Source organism: Cibotium barometz, chromosome 22, assembly GCF_041138505.1.
Source record: "Cibotium barometz isolate CiBa-2024 chromosome 22, ASM4113850v1, whole genome shotgun sequence".
NCBI classification, from domain to species: domain Eukaryota; kingdom Viridiplantae; phylum Streptophyta; class Polypodiopsida; order Cyatheales; family Cibotiaceae; genus Cibotium; species Cibotium barometz.
The window spans coordinates 10,026,329-10,044,129 of NC_141067.1; the positions used below are offsets into that span (position 1 = coordinate 10,026,329).

Below are 17,801 nucleotides of genomic sequence, written 5' to 3' on the forward strand. Positions count from 1 at the left end.
TGTACTTGGCAGTGTTCACTTGGGTACAGTGTATGTGTTTTGAGTAGTAAGGTATAGTGCATGAGGTTGGTGTTAAGTTTACTGAGGTGAGATCTCATAGGCGACACATGATTATTTTTATGGATCTAGAGAGTTTCACATTTGATTTAGATATTTTCTTGGATCCATTATTGATGGAGATAGATCCTACTTGTGAGAGGATTAATTCAATGATCTTGGGAATTTCAGGGTTAGGGATTTTATGGATGATGGTTCTATTTATCTCTCATGTGTGGATACGAGCTATGTGCATTTGGTTTCTGTGTTTATCATTATAATGCATGAGGGTAGTGTTGAGTTTACTGAGAGGTGAGATCTCATAGGAGACACATGATTATATGGATCTAGAGACACATGATTATTCATATGGATCTAGAGAGTTTCACATTTGCTTTAGATATTTTCTTGGATCCGTTATTGATGGAGATAGATCCTACCTGTGAGAGGATTACTTCAATGATCTTGGAAATTCCAAGGTTAGGGATTTTATGGATGATGGTTCTATTTATCTCTCATGTGTGGATACGAGCTATGTGCCTTTGGTTTCTGTGTTTGTCGGCATGATCCTATGTTTTGCAGAGCCATGACATTTACTTTTGGGTGCATCATTTGCCATTTGCAATGATTGGTTTTTGACTAGATGACTCAACATCCTAGTCTTGGCCTGCACGATGGTTCTTATGTGCCAAGGCATTTCAACATTCTGGCCATGAGTTTCTAGTTCACCATGTGGATGTCTTCAATGCCGGACTCACATTACGACTGTGAGAAATGGGCTAGTTGTTGGTCTTCTCTTCAACACAAGAGGATTTAGGACTAGCCTCATCATCGACGCTGGTTTCCATATTTACCATTTGATATAGATAGTTGGAGGAATATTCTTTTGAAGTTTGGATGGTCCAGATTTCCTTACAATCCATGCGATTGATTGCATGATTAGCTTCATCATCGATAGGAATCAGTTATTCTTTCCATTTGACCTTGGGGATTATACGACTCCTTAGCTTTGCTTTTGACTTGGAGGATGCATTGTTAGCTTCATCATCGGCTTTGCACTACAGTTCTTTCCATTTGATCTAAGACATGGCTCAATGTCGACATTGACATTCAATTTTGGATGTGGTTTTTAGCTTTTGTATATGGCCTTGTATGTATCTTTTGTGCATGACTACCCTTCGATTTCACAGACAATCATTGTAGGAGAAGATGGTTTTGTAATGAAGCAATTACATATGCATATGCACATATATGGATATGGGCCTAGGCATATGGAGCTTGGGTCCCTCGCGCATAGATTTAAGACATGGACATATTGATTAGCCAATATAAAATGGCCAAGCACTATATAAGTGACCTTGGTCTAAGCTATTGTACCCTTTCATCACCTTTTATCATCATTTAATATGATATAGACATCTTGCCTTCTTAAAGCTTATGCCCAAGCTTTCATGGAAAACTCTCCCATGTCATAGACATCCATGTAAACGAGGTCTATATGTCTCTAGACATCACGTTAATGAGTCTCCTTCTTCCTTCCTTTCTTACAAATCAAGTAGACATGCTTTCTTTAGACTCTTGCAAAACTCTTGCAAATCCATGTTTATGCTGTTGCAAATGTTTGAGAATCATCAATCATTTTTTGTCCTTGAGCCAAAATCTAAAAGCAATGCTCTTTACACAAACTCTTGCTACATTAAAGAAAAGGATCTACTTGTAAGCTATATTACTTGTCTACTCTCATCACCTTGAACACATAAAGCAAGTGCATGAGTTCAAGCCTCAATGACACAACTTTTCAGAGCATTGAGTGGCCAATATTGTCCGATACACACTTGCCATGAAGGCACATAAGTAGTATTTGCTCATGATAGGCAACAAATACACATGAGAATTGGCTGGCCAACTGTAAGATATTGTCAACAACTAAGTCCAACAGAGATGATAAACTCCATGGCCCCACATTGGACCTACATGGAGCTAAGAGCATTTCCTTGTCTCTTTTGGTTAGCATGTACTTGATTTAATAGGAGCCCTTACTAAGACAAATCCCTCCTCGTGATTTAATAGCATGTACTTGCGGGCGATAGCGCCCGCAAGGCCTCATTTTGTTACACTTGGATCAAGCTTAATTTTTGACGGGCACCCTTGCCCTTCAAAATTGATAAGTTTAGTGAAATATAGCAAGTTTTTTTGTATTTTAGGTTAATTTATGTCGGGCATTTTAAACGGCCAAAATGCTCAAAAACGGGCGTGACGACCGTCAAAAAGCTTGGGTCGCCTTTCAATGATGTGAATGTGCAGCAACTGAAGGACCTTGCAAAAAGTTTATATAAACAACTTTCTGGGTTCCCTAGCAGCACTTCAAAGCTTTAATGCTTTTATATGAGATGGAAAGAGGACAAGTTACATACAGACTTTAAACCAGCGCTCTGTTAACCCTACCAATGCCATCACTGCTCAAAAGCCCTGCTTATTCGTATCATATGAAATTTGAACTGAAGTGAGTTTTTGAGCAAGCTTGCATAGTTTGTATTACTACCTTAAGACTAGAATAAGGCCATCTCCATTAATAAAAACCAATCAACCATGGTCACTTTTCCTCATGAAGCTTTCTTTGACTAACTCTAAAACACACTTTGAGAGGATACAACACCTGTGACTAAATAGTACATATCCCACAACAGAAAATAAGGTCAGCAGTAACAATAGTATGTATGCATAATACTACATGCTTCTGATCACCTACATGCATAAAAAACCTTGGTAACTAGATGCTTAAGAGGCCAGCCGGCGGGCCAAGACACTAGGTACTCAAAACTGGTTAGCATAGCATGCTTGGTTGAGAGTGGCTCGGTTGTTCAATTGAAGAAATGAGTGAAAACCTGCAAAGCAGCCACAGATCTGTTTATCATGTTCCTAATGCTTCTGAGATGGGTGCCCACATGGGTTGTTTCATCAATACGATCACGGAAATGTGTCGGCATAAGCTGACATAAATATGCAAGTTATGAAGCATACAAGACTACATACCCAAAATCTGTCTGCTGTGTGATGGGCAGCAGAATCGCAGATGCCTCACTTCAACAGTAGTAAGCACTTCAGTGCCTTCCCCTTCACAACACTCCACAGCTTTGATCCCTAAGCGTAGCTAGCATGCGCCCATCAATGTCAACTTCCACAAATATGTCAAAATACCTGTGCATTATTTCAAACTGGACATGCACTGGAGCCCTCCTCTGTACAGACCTAAAATCCTTTCTATGCATGTCCTGTCAAACCCTTCTAGTTCTTCTTGTTTATGTCGACGTCCCCCAGCGGAGAATAGCCCTTCTTGGTTCGTTTTATCCTTGCAAACAGGCAAAGGATGAAGAAGGCAATACTGTAGATTCCATAGATCTTCCAGCTGGTGTGTGGCCCTTTCAGTGTCATTGCTCGGTGGAAGACCGTAACATAGTAATGGAAGCCTATCATAAATGCCACAAACCATTGCAGTACCACGGTTACCTTGACGGGCAGCGACTCTGAAGTGCATGATGTAACCAAATCAAATGTCTGTAAGACGAGGTAGACAACGTAGCCCAATGCCTGCAGGAGCTGCAAATGGATGTAGCCAGATGCAGAGCTCTTGTAAAAGAAGGTCATAGGCTCTCCAATGATGAATGTTGCCAACAGAAGGGTGGCAAAGTAGGCGGCAAGATAGATGTTCACAAAGAGGAGAACTTTCTGTATAGAAAGAAGTGCCCGGATGTGCTCAAACAGCAATATAACAACAGCAAGGGGAAGAAGTAGCAGACCATAAGAGATTAAAGAAGCCAAAAAAGGAGCAAACTGCTTTCCTACCAAGGGTGAAAAGCTTTCAGTGATATGCTGGTTGGCCTTGTTGAAGTAATTTTTGGATGTGTCAGTAAATTTTTGTATGTTGGGACCAAGGTGGTCGGCCACCTTCTGTGCAGTATCTTGGATCTTTGAAGGGAGATCAACAAAGTCTTGCATGAAGTCACCATACTCATCATCATCATCATCATTCCCCAGGACTGCTGATGAAACGGACTCTTCCACAATCTCAGACTTTTGAGCTTTGTCACTGCCATCCTTTGTGGACTCCTTTCCCTCCTTTGTAGCAGCCTGAACCTCTACCTCAAGCATTTCCTCCTGTTCTCGAGTCTTTGAAGGCTCATCTTGAGTTCCTTTTGCGGGTTTTTTGACTTTAGTTTGGTTGCTTTTTGTCACAATCTCTTCAGTCTCGGTGCTCATATCCACTGATTCTACTATCTCTGACTTTGAATCCAGATCAAGAGCTTTCTTTCCTTCTTTTACTTTGGTCGGTTTGCTCAATGGTGTAGCATCTTCTGTTCCCTCACCCAAGCTTTGAATGTCCGTGGCACGTAGCTTTTCCTCTTTTTTTAACTTCTTGGAGGATTTGTCTTTCTTCTTTTTACCTTTTGCCTTGGGTTTACTCATACCTTGTGTCTCCACCTGCTCTGACTTTAGATTGAGAGTTTCTCCTGCTTTTGTTTCAGGCTTCTCTTCAGCCTTGACATCCAAGTCTCTTTCCACAAGATCTGACACTAAAACTGATTCTGATGATTTCTTCCCTCTTTGTTTTGCTTTTGCTGCAGGACCTGACTCCTCGATGTTGGAATTGAATGCCTTCACTTCCACTTCCTCTTTCAAAACTTGGGCTTTCACCTTGGGCTTCTCTTTGGCTTTCTTTTCCTTTGAAGGCTTCTCGTTTGCATTCTTTCCTTTAGCCTGCTTGAAGTCCTCTGAGTTTCCTTGCCGTTTCCTCAAATCAGTACCCTTTTCCCCCTTAGTTTGCAGTTTCTGCTCAACCATGTCCCCCCCATTCTCTTCTTCCACTACATCTGATCCTAAGGCTTCCAACCCTCCTTCCATTTCTGTTTCTGCCGCATCCGCCAGTGTACCCTCAACTGAAAAAGCTTCGGATTCCTCTGCCACTACTTCTCCTTTGACAGCTTTGTCTTCCAATATTTCAATGCTGGCCACATCCTCCATGTCTTCCTTCACTTCTTTCTTTGCCTTTATCACTCCTCCTCCTTTCTCTTGCAGCTTCTCTACTGTCTTGTGATCGGAGCTTTTCTGCTCAACAAAATCTTCTGCTTCACTCTCCAGCACCTTCACTTTAGTGCCAGGCTTCCTTATGGTTTTTGATGCGATTTCTTTGTCTATCTTTTCTGCGCCACTTCCTTTCGTGGCAGATGCCAAGCCCAAATCAGTGTCTCCGCTTGGTGCCGGCTTCGGCTCTTTCTCTTTGGGCTTCTCCTTCTTTTCCTTCTTCTTCTCAAGTTTTTTCTCTTCTAGCTTCACCTGTTTCTCTTCCATCAAAGGCTCCACTTGCTGTTCCTCTACCTGCGAGACCTGCTGCACAGGTTCCTTTTGCTCTGATTGTATTGCTTTACTTTCTCCCTCTGTTGTTTCGAGGTTTTCACCGTTCGTCTCATCTGGCAACATTAGCTCAGTCTCCATATCATTTGGTTCTTCTTCATCTTCTGATAAAATCCTCCTTGAAAAGAGATGCGGAAACCCATCAGTCTGGACACTGGCTTCTGCTTCTACTCCTTTTGAAGGCATTTTCCTTGAAGCCTCGCATGAAGACCATTCCCTTGCAGCAATCATGCTTAGCAAGAGCAAGGGAACTACAGAAAGCTTCATGATTCCCATTGTCTTGTCTGCAAGTCTCAAAGAAGAAAGATTAGTCTCTCTCTCTCTCTCTCTCTCTCTCTCTCTCTCTCTCAGGTGGTCCAATGGTCTGAGGCACAGGAATTACAGATGGACCAACTACCACCCTTTGGGTACTGCCTAGATTACCCCTTCTTAGATCTCTCAAGCCAGGAGATCAACCGCATCATCCGTCTAGAACTGACACGGCTTCACGTGAGCCAGATGTTGATATCCCCGGAGTTTCCACAAAGCTCTAGTTCTGTAGAGAGCAACTTTCTGCGGGTCACAGATAATGGTTTCATTGAGAAACCTGGATATCTGTATAGACACATGTTTGCTATTGGTCAGCTGTGGGTATCTTCTGACCAACTCTGGAATCGAGACAGGACGAGCTGAGGGTACTCCACAGGAGGCTTGGATATGTAGATGATGCTCGACCAAGAGGTTCTGCTGCAGCCACACAGAGAGGAGAGCTGCATGACCCTACCCAAACCTTTATCAAAGATTTCTTTGGCTCATCAAACAGATTCATCACCTCCACAGGCCCCACTGAGCCAGACAAAGCCAATATATCACAGACGACATACCAGACCTCGTGATCCTCTGACCCCACGCACACAAGGAGTCATCACAGAGAGCCAGACACCCCGTTCTCGAAGATCCAAACACTCACCCGCCAGCTCCAAATCTGTGATATTCTGCACCCCACCACAGAGGCACCACCACTTAAAGTGGATATTGCGGCCCTGTACTCCATCCATGAGGAGGATGACTCATATGAATCCAGACACCTGAGGTTTTTCGGCCTACTCCATTGTACGCACAGAGTCTCCATAAACAATTTACTCATGGATAACATCATTTTGGCCTCATAGACCCTTTGGTTCCTTCGTACGTTAATTAATACCCCCTCTCTCTCTCTCTCTCTCTCTCTCTCACCCCCATAGACACATTACCACCATTTCAATACCAAGGGCAAGTTGAAGCAACGACATGCAATATGCAGGCAGGAACTGCCTGCATAGAGTTGTCATAGATAACATCGGCACCTGTACATCCATGGGCTAGAGACCCCCAAGATGAGCCTATACCAAGATCAGTTCCTTGTACTTGAATGCTCTCTCTCTTTTCTTTTTTTTTCGTGAAATGGTGTTTTATATTATATGTAAAAATGTACATCAACCACATGGCTCACACAGAAACTATGGCCCCAAAAAACCCCCACAAAAGATCCTCTTAAGGATCATGACCATGCAAACCTGTACACTAATAAGAAAGCCTCCTAGCCAAATAAGCATCCCAGATAAAAAGCATCAAAGATGAGCCAGCCGAGCCGCCGTAGACCATAACGAAATAACATCTGCATCCAGTAGCTGAGCTGAGAGAAGAGAAGAAAACTACCAAAGCAACAAACCACGGATACGTAGAATGTGCCCATGTATTCCAGACAAGGAATCAAAGATGAACCCATTCCGTGTAGAAAGGCTCTGCAAGCTGATCAGCATATTTTCGAAAAAACTCATTTGTCAAACCATCCCAACCAAGGCTCTTTCCCATGGGAAGTTTGGAGAGAACAGCTTCCACTTCCCTTGAGTAACAAGAGCATCAAGCTGAACCGCCACATCAGGGTCAACTTGATATCGTACTTCAGCAAACAATGACTCCCTTGCAGCCAGGACAGCCCGCGAGACATCCTCTCGAGGGGCAAGCAAATCTTCATAAAACCTGATGCAATGCTGAATAACCTCAGAAGGTTGAGTAACAAGGTTGCCTTGGGCATCCATCAGCCTAACAATATTCTCACGCATATGTTTTTTATGGTACTTTTCATAGAAGCGATGAGATTGACAGTTAGCATCCCGCAAAGCATCAAGACGTGCAAGTAGTTTAAAGCGAACATATTGTGCTTCCTGCACCCTAGATAGGTCCTTTTTCAGCCATTCTATGGCATCCATAACTTCAGCATCCATAGAGTCAGTAAACATGAACGCCTGCAAGCCCTTTAAAAGCGACTCAAGAAGAGCCACATGCTGTTTTTGTATAGAGGCATTAACAAGACCATAATGCCACGCTAATTTCCGAGTGTTGGTAAGGAACACTGGCCAAGCATGATAATCAGCCATGGACACTCTTGTGGAGAAATGTCGTATCAACTGACGCATATAAACATCAAAAACTTCATGCTCCAAAAAAGTGTGATTTAAGCGCAAAGGCAAGCGTCCCAACAAGCCTTTATATGCATCCACAGGATGATAGACCATTTCAAACACAAGCGGCCAATGATCCGAGAAACCTGTTGCTGATCAACCATCATAGAAAGAACCTCTGGCAAAAAGAGATCTTGATGTAAAATATACATCAAATCTAGCATAAGTGCCCCGAAACTGTTGTGAGGCATAAGTGTAACCCCTTTCATCTGGATGCAACCAAGACCACATGTCTTGTTTTAGCGACCTTGCTGCAAAAGCTTCCCACGCCATTCTCTCCGGGCCATCCATTACAGAATGAGGCGACGTGGCTTGCTCCCTGGAGACACACATATTAAAGTCTCCCATCATAAAGCCAGGATGAGAGATTGAAAGAGCACACAAGTCATTCCACAGCAAACGGCGTGCACGAGCATTATTTGGAGCATACACCCCTAACAACCATAAAGGCGTATCATCCCAAACAATCTGTATCACTAGAAATCTTCCATGAACATCTTAAATCACAAGAGAAGGCTGAAACTGCGAACGATTGCGAAGCAGGATGTCCGCTGTAGAAAACATAAAACCCCTTATATACATAGGCTTTGCCAGCCAACTTATGCTGCTTATGTTCAACTGCACACACAAAACATCCCAACCATGATAAAAAGTTGTACGCCAAAGCCTGAACTGCTTTTGGCGCGAAGAAATACCCTTTACATTCCATTGTATAATTTTCATAAGCCTTCCCAGAAAAGAAATCAACAAGGCCGTGTACTAGGCCCAGGACAATCTGCCAAATCACGAACCTTTTGAAGCATTGCATTTTTAGACATGGTATTTGTGATCTAAGACTGCCCTTGGAGTTCCCGAGCACGTGCCAAAGGGTAATGACCATCCCATGGCGAGATGACCTCACCCTTCGAACCAAACACAAGAGGCAATTGTTGTTGTGCTTCTTTTGTTAGGCGACTTCTAATAGGATAGCGTTCTACTCTATCCACCCCAAGAGCCCCTGTACCCTGAGAAAGTTGGCCTCTCGGCCTCTCAATCTTGGTCTGTTGCTGGGCACCTGAACCCAAAGGGCGACGAGCATATGTATGTAAGGGCCCCTGATGAGTACGCAAAGGCCTCCGCCAAACAGCACCTGAGAAATCTCCCCGCGGAGCAACAAATCGTGTCTTTTTACCATGTACTTCCACCCATGGCTGCTCAACCTCATTCTGAACATCCACATGTACATCCATGTGCTGGACATCATGTAAAGGAGCATCATGCTCATCTTCCAAGGGCAACTGCCCATCAACGATATCCTTGGTAGCAACAACTTGTTCTTTCTTAGGACATTCGGAGACAAAGTGGCCCATCTCACCACATTTGAAACAGTGGCTAGCAAATGTATCCCACCTCAATTCATTATAAGATCAGAAGAGAAGGTTCTTACACCTGCACACCTCAAAAGCTGGAGGGAGGAATCTTACATCCATCCACAACTAGTAATGTCAGACTGAATTGGAACCTGAAATAATAGTGTAATTAGAAGAAATCCATCTTCAAACAAAGAAGCATCAAAACTAAATTCTCAATACCTCTTGTTGAAGATACTTAAATGGCTTCTGTGGATCTGTAAGATCTTCATAAGATTGCAGCCCAGCCATATTGACACGCAAATATGTCGGCCTAGGTCTCCCAGTATCCCACAACATGCATAGACGATTTCGGTTTCTAGATATCATTCAAGGCACCACCAAGACATCACCGATACCTCGCATGAGACCTGGTAAAACACGCCAAAACATTGGTGGGAATTGTTTCACTTCAACCCAAACTGGGCAAGCCTGGCGCAACATATCTTGGTACTCTGCCATAGGCTTCCATGGAACCACATGAACCAACTGCTCATCCAAAAAGAGTGGCACCTGCTCCAAGACTGCCCTACGGGCTTCCGAAGTGCGAAAAAGTATTTCTCTCGGACCATCATAAATCTCCTCAAGTGCCTCAGGCGACACCAAGCGGCCCAACCATGCTCTAAGACGAGGCAACAACGGAATACGCCCAGAAAAGAAGATAGCAGCACGATCATGAAAATCTGCTAGTTGTTGTAGCAACAAAGGAGTCTCCATGCATACATCAACCACACCACCATTATCTACTGCAACCATTTGCATGCTATTTGCCTTCACATATTCTTGCAGAAGCTCACCAGTGATCTGCAACAAACGTGCAAACTCCGGAGAAGGTACCTGAGAACTTTCCTCTGCATTCTCTCCAACATTCACCGGAGTGTAGCTTGCATCAACATCAAGTCTTTGATGTTTTTGTTGCTCCGAGGCATCTGAAGCATAACCCACATCCTTCTCAATCATCTGCTCAATAAGATCCATGTTAAGGCTATTGGCAGCCATGCCACCAACAGCAGCAGCCGGGTTATCCAAATCCATGTACAAAAGCAAAGAAAACCCGTTCTCTCAAACCCTAATTCAGCACCTGCAAACCCTAATTCAGCAGTTGCAGCGGAGCCGCACAGCCTGCTGCTTTTCCTGTACCCATGGCTATGGCGTTTTGAAGCTCTTCCCCTAGGTTTTCGAACTGTATTTCTACAAAGACAGTTTTTCCACTAGGGCTCGAAGGGAAAAACAGAAGGGCAGCTTCTGCCGCTCCCAGCACCTCCTCCCTTCTTCGGTACGTTTTGAACACCACTATCTCTCTCTCTCTCTCTCTCTCTCTCTCTCTCCACGCTGTGCTGCGCCTGGCGGCGACGCTCTGCTGTGCTCGCACTGTGCACCCTGCCCGCTAGTCCCTATATCTTTCTTCTCTCTCTCTCAATGCTCTCTCTCTCTCTCTCTCTCTCTCTCTCTCTCTCACACACACACACAGAGCTTTGACCTGCGTAATGACACTAATTTAACCCATGGAGAGTCGAACTGCACGTGACATGTGAGTTTCCAAGTGTTTTGGCCATTTGTGGTGCACAAGAGAATCCAGAACTGTGAACTGCGAATATACACAAGAGAGAGAGAGAGAGAGAGAGAGAGAGTTCACACAAGAGAATCCAGAACTGTGAGTATACAAGATTTTTTTATATGCAGAGGCTGATACTGAGGAGCATGTCATCCTACCACTACATCAGCCATGCCAATCGAGTTTGGATTGGATGCAACCATGGCAACCTTTGGAGAGGACCAAGTGGTGAAGAGCCACATTAAAAACAAACAATGTGAAGGAGAAGGGAATCAGCTGATTTTGCAGTACTTATAAGTAACAACAGGATGGTACAAGTCAACAGCTAGGTAGGCAAACTGGCAAGGTGTCAAACTCTAGAGTGGGGGGCTCGAGTTCAACCCCCCTTAGACTCAGCTGATGGACACTGATTCTTCATTAGAGTATCTAGCCTCTTCACTAAGTGGTCCAAATCCGTCTCGGGAGAGGCAGCGGCACCTCCCCCTGATCTCATAGTATACCGGGCATCGGCATATATAGTGGGCCTCTGTCTCAGCCTGTGTGTGACAAAGCTGGCAGCTCCCGATGGTTGAGCTTGAAGGACCTCTTCCTGGAAAAGAGGAAAAAAACGGACGGTACAAGATGTGCTAAAATATCTAACACCACCTCGTGAAAAGCCTTGGGCCCTAAAGTGCCTAATTGTTGGTTAGCCAGAATGCAGATTCGTGGGCTGTTTTTGTGCTTGTGGTAGCCAAAAAATCCCCTTAGTCACTAACTCAACAAGTCAAACACTATAAACATGCATGCATGTGTTAATACTAAGACAGTTCTAGTTTGAGCTATGGGCACGATTCTCACTTCAAATTATTTGTACAATATGCACATTTGCTGAAAGACGTTTTGAAAACCCTAAACTCCCACCAGAGGCACATCAAGGGCACATCCATATTCGTAGAGTACGACACGGGGGTGTCGTGTATTTGACAGGAGGCAAAGTTATCTTCTGCCTACTTTATGAGGATGACATAGATCTCACCCTTCAGCTACCCCACTTGACACCATAAAGATCTACAACACCACATGGTTTGTTTGAAAAGGGAGCTTCATGAAAAATAGACAAGACTTTGATTCTTAATGTGCAAACAGCTTTTTAGCAGGTGATATAAATCAGAGTTTTGTCGTTGATAATGCGACAGGTGAAGAGAAAGCATTCGTCTGACTCACCGATGGAACCAAAGATGTTGATCCTCTATATCACTCTTTCGATAGGACGTTGTTCATGAACAATCTGCACATACAATGTACATGTGAAAATCTACACTCATTTAGGGTATGGATGTGCCATAAACATGTCTTCAAAATGCATGCCAAGCATACATGTATGCACTCATTTACAATATGCACATAAGTATCTGCATAACATGTGTTGCAACTACATGTCCATGCTGCTCAAAAACTACCCCATTGTTTGCACATGTTCACATTAACCATCTGCACACATTTGATCCGAGTAAAAGGCATAACACCAACCAAAATATGCTAGAAATCAAAGTGAAAACATATGGGATTTCTCAATGCAAAAGGAGTGGGTGAGTTCTAAAATTTGAGGGTCGCATTAGATCAAGAAGGATGGCCTACTTGTTAAAATCTGATTTAAGAAGGCATGTGGGCTGTCAAGCATATACATTGCCATAGCAAGATAATCATGATTTGGGCTTGAATTAGCGCATCATAAAATCATTAAGGGCATGGTGGGTAGACTACAGAACACTCAAATAAGTTCCCATAGCAAGAGATCCACGCAACAACGTGATTTGGGCGGTAATTAATGCATAATATAATCTGGTGCATAGATTACAGAACAACGTGATTTGGGCGGTAATTAATGCATAATACAATCACTAAGGGGTGGTGCATAGATTACAGAATGCTTAAGTACATTGCGAGACCCACAAGGCAAGTTAATCAGGGAATAATACAAGCATTAGGCAGAAATGAAGTGAAGGTATGCATAGCGATTACAGATCCAATGCTTCTGTGGGCGAAATGCAGGAGATCTACCATTGTGTTTACATAAACGCATTTGGGAAGACAGATCAATGAGCCAAACATACACTAAGATCTAACATGCTGGGATAGTCAGCTAATGATGCAACTAGGAAAGGCATCCGAACCTGTTTGACAGAATCGTGCAGGGAAGAGATCAAGCAGGAGTCAGCACAGAAGAGCCTATCAAGGAGATAAAATGCTTATCGAGCTCGCATTGTGCCCAAATATGCAGGAGCAATGCTCGCGAGAGAAGATATGTCATAAAAGTGATCCAAAGGCTCCTTCAATCCTTTTATGAGATAAATTTTATTTTTAATGTTAATTTCCCTTCATAATATAGGATGTTTGACATTTGAATTTATTAATTAACCTTGAAAAGGGAAGTTTAGAGTAAAATTTTCTAATAAGGTATTTGAGAGAGAGAGAGAGAGAGAGAGAGAGAGAGAGAAACATGCATGATCTGTATGATGTCATTGAAGTGCACAAGATGGAAATGGGACTTGAAAGCCTTGATCTCTTGAATCTTTATGCCCACACTCTCATGATCTATGTGATGGCAAACTTGATTCTGATGGGATGCGGTGCCTGACTAAGAAAATTGCTTGTTAAACTTTGTTCTAACTGGATATTTTGAAGTGTTAATTAAAAAAACGTATGTAAAAAAATGTTTAAAAGATGTAAAAACATGAGAAATGCCCGTCAAAAATCAAGTGTGTGATGGCACCAGAGTGCAAGGGGTGAAACTTGAGATGCTGATACAAAAATGGTCGCATCTCTCTCTCTCTCTCTCTCTCTCTCTCTCTCTCTCTCTCTCTTTCACACACACACACACACATGAATGTGACAAAGGATGAGTTTGGAAAACCAATGTGTGTTGCATTTGTCAACAAAGGAAAAAGAAAATTGAACATATTTGGCCTTCTCTTTCTTATTACTTCCTTTACTGCAAATTACAAATTATGTTCTTCACCATGATAAAGCCCAAGTTTTAGACATGTAAAAGAATCATGTGCATAATATATTCTTTGAAAATGTAGTAGCACCTAAAATGCAGATGATACAAAAGAAATAAAAAAATATTAAGAACATCAAAAATTTGTGATGCTCGTCTCAAGATGAGAGTGGACTATCTAACAAGTAGATGATCATATGAGGAGGTGAAAAAGTATTGTTTGAGCAAACCTTAAAGGCCAAAAAATAATATTTTTAATTTCTTAAACCTCCCATTTCTTCTATGTTTTATTGATCTCATACAGTTCTACAAAGGAACTCGAGAAAAAAAAAAATCTTACTAGAAAAATTTTTCTAATAACAATGAAAAAGGGGTGCCCAATCGGTGTGGGTCTCCACTTAAGGTCCTTGATAAAGTCTTTTAGCTTGCACTTGATTGACTTCTTATCATGTAATGTGCTACAAAATTAAAAAGTAGCCACACATTAAATCTTATCATATACATCAACACCTTGTTTGTTGTAGTGCCCTTTTATTTTGTTGCTAGGTTGTTATTGTCTCGTGAACCTCTCAACCTCCAATGCTTTTTGGAACTTCAAATTTACAATCGATGGGTATCTTCCCCACAACGTCACATATCACCTATCGTCAAAAAAGTTTACATACTCTAGTCACATACAAGCTCACTAAAGGGACTCTTTACCCTTCATTGCACAAGCACATGTCCACCCAATTATATCATGCAAACTTGCATGTGACTCAAACGTGTATAAAAGATTATTTTTTTCAATGTTGTTTAGCTTGCAAAAGCCCATGATTTTTCGCCACAACTCTAGATGGAGAAACTACTCTATGACGCCAAACATTTCATTTTCATTCAAGTTACCTCATAAATTTCCAACAACCAAAACGGACCATATGCATTTTACAAAAAAGGTCCTTTTTTTCCTTTAATCAAATAAAGAAGATCCAAGCATGCTCTATAATTTTTTAATAGCTAGTGTAATATTATAAAGATCACTAATTAATAAGGAAAAGAAGAGTCTATCTTTCAATTGACTTGCTTAAAAAACAATCAACATGCACATAAGTTCATAATAAAAGGATGGGGAAAGGAAATTTCTTACATATCACACATCACATGATTATGCCATAAAAGCATAAAGATAATTTTTGTAAGACATATTAATTGGTGAAGGCTTTCACAGAGCCAATGATGCCAATTAAAGGTCAACAAGGAAGCTAATGCCAATGGTGTGAAGGACGTAAGGAGTAACAAACAAAGTGATCTATGCAAGAGACCTGGAAAAAGGATTTAGCATTGCTTGAATAAAGGATGTGTGGTGGTCGGGACGACACAATGGTGTGAAGGATTCAAGGAGTAACAAACAAAGTGATGTGTGCAAGAAGTAGAGACTTAGCAAAAAGGATTTAGCACATGGCATTGTTTAAATAAACTAAACAAGGTCAAAGACATCAACATAAGGTGTCTTTGGTGTATCCGTGTGGCAAATGGCATGTAAGGGAATGGTTACAGTATTAAGAGGGCAAATCAACCAAAGACAACTTCTTGATGCCTAAAGAATGGAACCCAACTACATGTGACATGAAGCCATTTTTGGTTAAAGCTTCAAAGCTATAAATATTTGTAACAATGACCTTCACAATAACTGCCCAATGATGTGCCTAAGATAAATTTGATAATGGTTACGATATTCAGAGGGAAATTAGACCAAAGACAAGTTCTAGATGCCTGAAGACCAGAACCCAACTACATATGACATGAAGCCATTTTCGGTTTAAAGCTCCAAAGTTATAAATAGTTATAGCAAAAACCTTCATAATGGTTGCCCAATGACATGCCTAAGATAATATTTGATAAGTTAGGAGTTAGAGGATAAAGAATTAGAGGAACTTTGCAAAAGTGTGCTTAATCTGATACTTTAGTGCAATTAACTCTACTTGTTGAGAGAGAGAGAGAGAGAGAGAGAGAGAGAGAGAGAGAGAGAGAGAGAGAGAGAGAACATGAGATAGGTACACCTAATTAGGTCCCAACTAACCCACTTAAGGGCCCCTTCCTTGTGGTGTAGATTATGATGAAAAAAAAGCCTATGGAGCTCAACGCTTGAAATCCTTACGGGGGGTAGTGAGCAATCTAAGCAATCTTGCAAAAAGACTCAAAGGATAAATTAATGATGCATTAGACATTAGATATTTGATAGTACTTCACCATACCTTCACCACCATGAGGTCATGCACTTATGCCATGGGCACTTTTATCCCACTAGGTTTTTCCCCATGGCCATCTAGGTGTGAAATGGGCACCTTAAAGCAACCTCGTTTACAGTTTAGGGATGCTTGCTCATTTGTAATTTCTCGTTGTACTTATAGAGAGCTTTCAACTCTCTCCTTTGAGCTTGCTAATCTCTCTCACTTTACACCCTTGTGTTCTTGTTTATGAGCATTGTTTGTGTGTGTGAGTCTGACTCTCCATTTTGCAAATCCAGCAATGGTATCAGAGCTAGGTTTTGATAGTTGGTAGTATTTCACTTTGAGGTCATACACTTATGCCATGAGAACTTTTGTCCCACTGCCTTTTTCCCCATGGCCATCCAGGTGTGAATGGGCACCTTAGGGTTAGCTAATATATACGCAACCTCATTTACAGTTTAGGACTACTTGCTCATTTGTACTTTCTCTTTTTACTTATAGAGAACTTTCTATTGACATCCTATGGTGTGTGAACATCATAGGATAGCTAGGGAACTTTTTCTCTCCTTAGGAGGGGTTTTTTCTCCCATACACAGGAACACACCCTAAGCCATTAACTTGTGTGTTACCTTATCATTTTCAGTGTACTTTCATTTTTGGTACACCTAATATTCATTGTGTTACGTGCTTTCTCCTCATCATAAGCTAACACGACTATGTACTTGCTTCTATGTGTGTGTGTGTGTGTGTGTGTGTGTGTGTGTGTGTGTGTGTGTTGTTGCCTTCTTCTCCCCTCTCTACCCAACATTTGGTATCAGAGCTGAGGCTATAGCTATTGGGGTTCAAGGTACTCTTCAGGAATTCGTGGGAAAATAGCTTGTAGATCGTGCTTCTCTTTTGGAAGCCCCACCAAAAGGGCCCAACAAAGTATTGTTAGGTCCCCATTGATGAGGGAGGCTAAGCTCCATCTAAGATCTTGCCCTATTTATTAGGGCAGCCGCCCGTTCAATCAACAGTCAGTGCTCCACACTTTCGCCTATAGAAGACCCACCCAACAGTCAGTGCTCCACACTTTCGCCTATAGAAGACCCACCCAACTGTTGTCAATTAGAGAAGCCCCAAATCAAATTTTTTATTTGGGCAACTCTACCTCCTCTGCTCTAGAAGCACCCAGTTCCGCTTGGCCCTGTTGCCAACCCAGTAACGTTATAGAGCCCATTTTCAGAAGTTAAATTTTTTGACTATTTTTGTAGGGGTGTATTCCTCGAGCCCATTTTCAGAAGTCTAATTTTTAACTGTTTTTGCAGGGTGTATTCCTCATTGTTTTCCGAGTCTCCCAAGCCAAAGAAATCCAGAATTAGATTCTGTTTTAGGCCATCAAAACCCTTCTGCAAATTTTTAGCTTTTCCAAAAATAGAGTTGAATCGAGCCTTGGGTTGAATCCAGCATTCCTCATGCTCCCTTTTCATGCAATCTGCATCGACATCATATGACATTCTGAAACTCATCATTGGGGTCCTTTTTGGTCATCAAGTCTCTATTCTGATAATTTTTCTATCCTTACACTCTATCATTTCAATACACTTACAAGTCCTTATCACAGTCAATGGGTCATTGGGCATTTTAGAAGGCTGCCTTTCGGTGGACATTCAGTGTCTATAGAGCATTATGCAGTGATGTTTGCTTGGGGAAGATTGTTAGTGTGCTTTGAGTCATGTGTCTAATAATGATGTATTCGAG

At 42.0% G+C, this 17,801-nt stretch overlaps 1 protein-coding gene across 4 annotated transcripts; it reads right to left on the minus strand.

Annotated features, from left to right (window-relative positions):
* Positions 1-2,573: 2,573 nt before the first annotated feature.
* Positions 2,574-13,175, minus strand: LOC147626248 (uncharacterized). 4 transcript variants are annotated; one of them, XR_015268565.1, is made up of 4 exons: positions 13,025-13,175; positions 12,075-12,138; positions 3,070-5,729; positions 2,574-2,921 (listed from the first exon to the last, which is right to left on the minus strand). XR_015268565.1 is itself a non-coding variant. In XM_086816390.1 (4 exons), exon 4 carries the CDS (start codon positions 5,719-5,721, stop codon positions 3,322-3,324), a length of 2,400 nt encoding a protein of 799 aa, XP_086672516.1. In that variant the 5' UTR covers positions 5,722-5,729; positions 11,772-11,918; positions 12,075-12,138; positions 13,025-13,175; the 3' UTR covers positions 2,574-3,321. The 4 variants fall into 4 exon arrangements, 2 of the variants coding, with proteins under 2 accessions (XP_086672516.1, XP_086672514.1); XR_015268566.1 differs by having other exon boundaries at positions 2,574-2,940; XM_086816390.1 differs by adding an exon at positions 11,772-11,918 and having other exon boundaries at positions 2,574-5,729.
* Positions 13,176-17,801: the final 4,626 nt, after the last annotated feature.

Coding starts and splice junctions, on each gene's coding strand:
- LOC147626248 (XM_086816388.1), bottom strand. CDS start 5,721: ATGGGAATCATGAAGCTTTCTGTAGTTCCCTTGCTCTTGCTAAGCATG.